The 2,802-nt window shown below is 43.5% G+C and overlaps 1 protein-coding gene across 1 annotated transcript in view; it reads right to left on the bottom strand.

Annotated features, from left to right (window-relative positions):
* The window catches only part of GNL3L (guanine nucleotide binding protein-like 3 (nucleolar)-like), a 20,697-nt gene that overhangs the window by 16,731 nt on the left and 1,164 nt on the right, over window positions 1-2,802 (bottom strand). The window contains exons 2-3 of the mRNA XM_010832584.1: window positions 1,491-1,531; window positions 468-575 (exon numbers count right to left, since the gene is read on the bottom strand). Of these exons, the coding sequence (XP_010830886.1) occupies window positions 468-575; window positions 1,491-1,531 (149 nt within the window). The remainder of the gene's footprint in view (window positions 1-467; window positions 576-1,490; window positions 1,532-2,802) is intronic.

The following is a 2,802-nucleotide window of genomic DNA, read 5'->3' as shown; positions in this document are numbered from 1 at the left end:
GGGCTCTAGAGGGGTGGGATGGGGAGGAAGGTGGGAGGGAAGTTCAAGAGAGAGGGGACATATGTATACCTATGGCTGATTCATGCTGATGTGTGGCAGAAACCAACACAATACTGTAAAGCAATTATCCTTCAATTACAAATAATTTTTTTAAAAAAGCATGGTCTCAAATGCTGAGAATTGAAAAAGATGAGGGAAGAAAGCAATCCATGAGTCTGATGTCAGAGAACATGCTGGTGAGACTGGCAGGGTCATTCCAGTGGAGCAGTGAGAACAAAAACCAGACAGCCATGAACTGGGAGGTGAGCAAATAGAGACACTAAATCAAGTGTCAAAGCAACTGCCCCTTCTTTCCTTTCCACAAACAGCCTCAACAACCCTAACAATTCTGGCCTTTGCCTTTCAACATTTCCATGGACCTGGCAGTCAAGTCAGGCCCTCTCTCTCCCCCAAGGGAAAGGGCTTACCCTCTTCTTCTTTAACTCAGCCTCCCGACTGGCGTGATCATTGGAGTGGAAAAACTGGGGAGAGTAGGCCACTTTGGTGGCTGCTTTCTTCCCATTCTGCTTTGCAGGCTGGTTACCAAACAAGAGAGAAAAAAATGAAGAGTTAATGAACCCATAGAAATCACCCTTCGGAGGGGGGAGGCGGTTTAAAGCTGCTCATAAGTAGATTTGTGGGAGGAAAGAGGAGAGAAGCAAACAAAAAGGGCTCTGTCCCCAGAAGTCTGTCCATATGACCAGAGAGACCCTTCTTCCCCTAGCTAGGCAGAGACTAAGTAAAGAATACCAGGAAAGGTGGGGGGTGGGGAGTAAGTAGAAAAGTTTCCCAAGTAGAGGCCAAGGGAATACTAAATAGCTCTCCAAGTGAAGCCCTCGGAACAGCAGTAGCATCATCTGGGCACTTCTCAGACGCTGAGAAAGACACACTAAATCAGAAACTCAAGAAATCTGTGTTTTAACCAACACTCCAGGTGATTCTGGAGGGCTAAAGTTTGAGAACTTTAACCATGCTAAAATTTAAGAACTGCTGCTCTGATGCAAGTCCTATTTGTCCACAACTTTCCCAGCGGGACCAGGAGATTCAGGAGCTGGGCCAAAGACTGTTTGAGTCCTGCCTCTTCATGAGCAATACAGACTTGGGAATTAAGACTCAAGTCCCAGCTGAGCTACCCTGAACCTAGGAACTTTCTCATTGAGGGTCAGTTTCTTCATCTAAGAAAAATGAGATTATGACAATCCCTATCAAGGTAAACTAAGCACAAAGCAGTATATGGCTTGTGGTGGGAACTTAATAAATGTTTCCGCTTCTCTGCTGAAGCCACCCAAATGGCTTTTGGGAAAGCCAAATCTGCTGATTCCAATGTGGTGCTCTATTTGGAGTCACCCAATATCTACTTGGTTTTGTGGGCCTCTTCTGGGGTGGGCAACCTGTTCCTAACCTTGTCCCCAACAATGGGTATACCTTACCTGAGAGTGGTACCAACTTACCTTCTTGCAGCCTTTGGAACCTTTACCTGGCTTTTTATTTTCTAAGAAAGAAAAAAAAAAAAAAAGCCATCATCCACCTACCCAACATTCTTTGAACCTTAATGGAGGTCAGGCAACACTGGGAATCTAAGGAAGCCTCAGACTCCATGTCTCTCTAGGCACACAAGACAAACATAGAGCTGGCAGCTACAGTGTCAGAAGAGGTACTGGATACAATGTTTCAGTGAATACCAAACATTATATCCAGTGCAAACTGAAACAATTCTTAAGGGAATCCTGTGAAGAGACCAATAGGAACATGCACTTATAACTTCTCTCTTACAACTTCTAGCTGAGGCAGCTCAACAATTTTGGCACCAGACTGAAGTGGGGGGCTGGCAGCATGAGAAGGTGATCTGAGGAGTCCCACCCAGCTAAACCAGAGTAGATGCCCTCAGCCCTTCCTTGGAGAGAGAACTGTCCTTTTCTGCTGACCCTGTTCATGCCATTGCCTCACAAGGGAATTACACTACTCAGCCAAACTGCAGCCTCCCTTTGATTTAAGAAGCAGAGAGCTCACCTTCTACAATCACACCTTAACAAAGCCTAGGAAAGTAAAAGTCCTCTCCCCACTTCAATGAGAAGTCCCTTCTGTCACCTCCTTCACAACTTGGCCTCTCAGAATGGCGTCTCATAATTCTCACCATCTACAAAGAGGCTAAAGGAATTCCTACAGGAAGAGGTTCTAGAAGGTCAGGATATACAAACAAATATAGGAGCAGCTTGAGATTATCAGACAGAGGACAGGCTCCCCAATCACATCAGGTGGTTCACATCAAAGCAGTGTTACTGTAGGAAACAGAGGATTTAAATACTACTTATTCTTAAGGAGATTCAAGAAGATACTTCAAAGGAACTGTATAAGAAAAAGATTCCCAAAACGTGATATTGAATAAAAATTCAATGTTGTGAAAAACGGAAGGAATATCACTAACAACCAAATTAATAAGCTAGAAGGTCAAGGGAAAAACTTCTTTAAAACAGAACAAAAATACAAAGAAAAGTATAAAATAGAAAATGGAGAATGGACTCAAGAGAGCTAGTATCTAAATTAAGAAGAGTTTCAGAAGAGAAAAGATACAAATGGAGAAGCAATTATTTTTTAAAATACTAGATAAACATTTTCCAAATTGAAAACAGGATTCAGGCGCATCAAGATTAACAAAAAAAGACATATGGCTCAGAGGTTAAAGCATCTGCCTGCAATGTGGGAGACCTGGGTTTGATCCCTGGGTCGGGACGATCCCCTGGAGAAGGAAATGGCAACCCACTC

This window comes from Bison bison, unplaced genomic scaffold (genome assembly GCF_000754665.1).
Source record: "Bison bison bison isolate TAMUID 2011002044 unplaced genomic scaffold, Bison_UMD1.0 scf7180017861433, whole genome shotgun sequence".
NCBI lineage: Eukaryota > Metazoa > Chordata > Mammalia > Artiodactyla > Bovidae > Bison > Bison bison.
The sequence above is the reverse complement of the archived record's forward strand: the minus strand, read 5'-3'. Positions and strand labels throughout refer to the sequence as shown.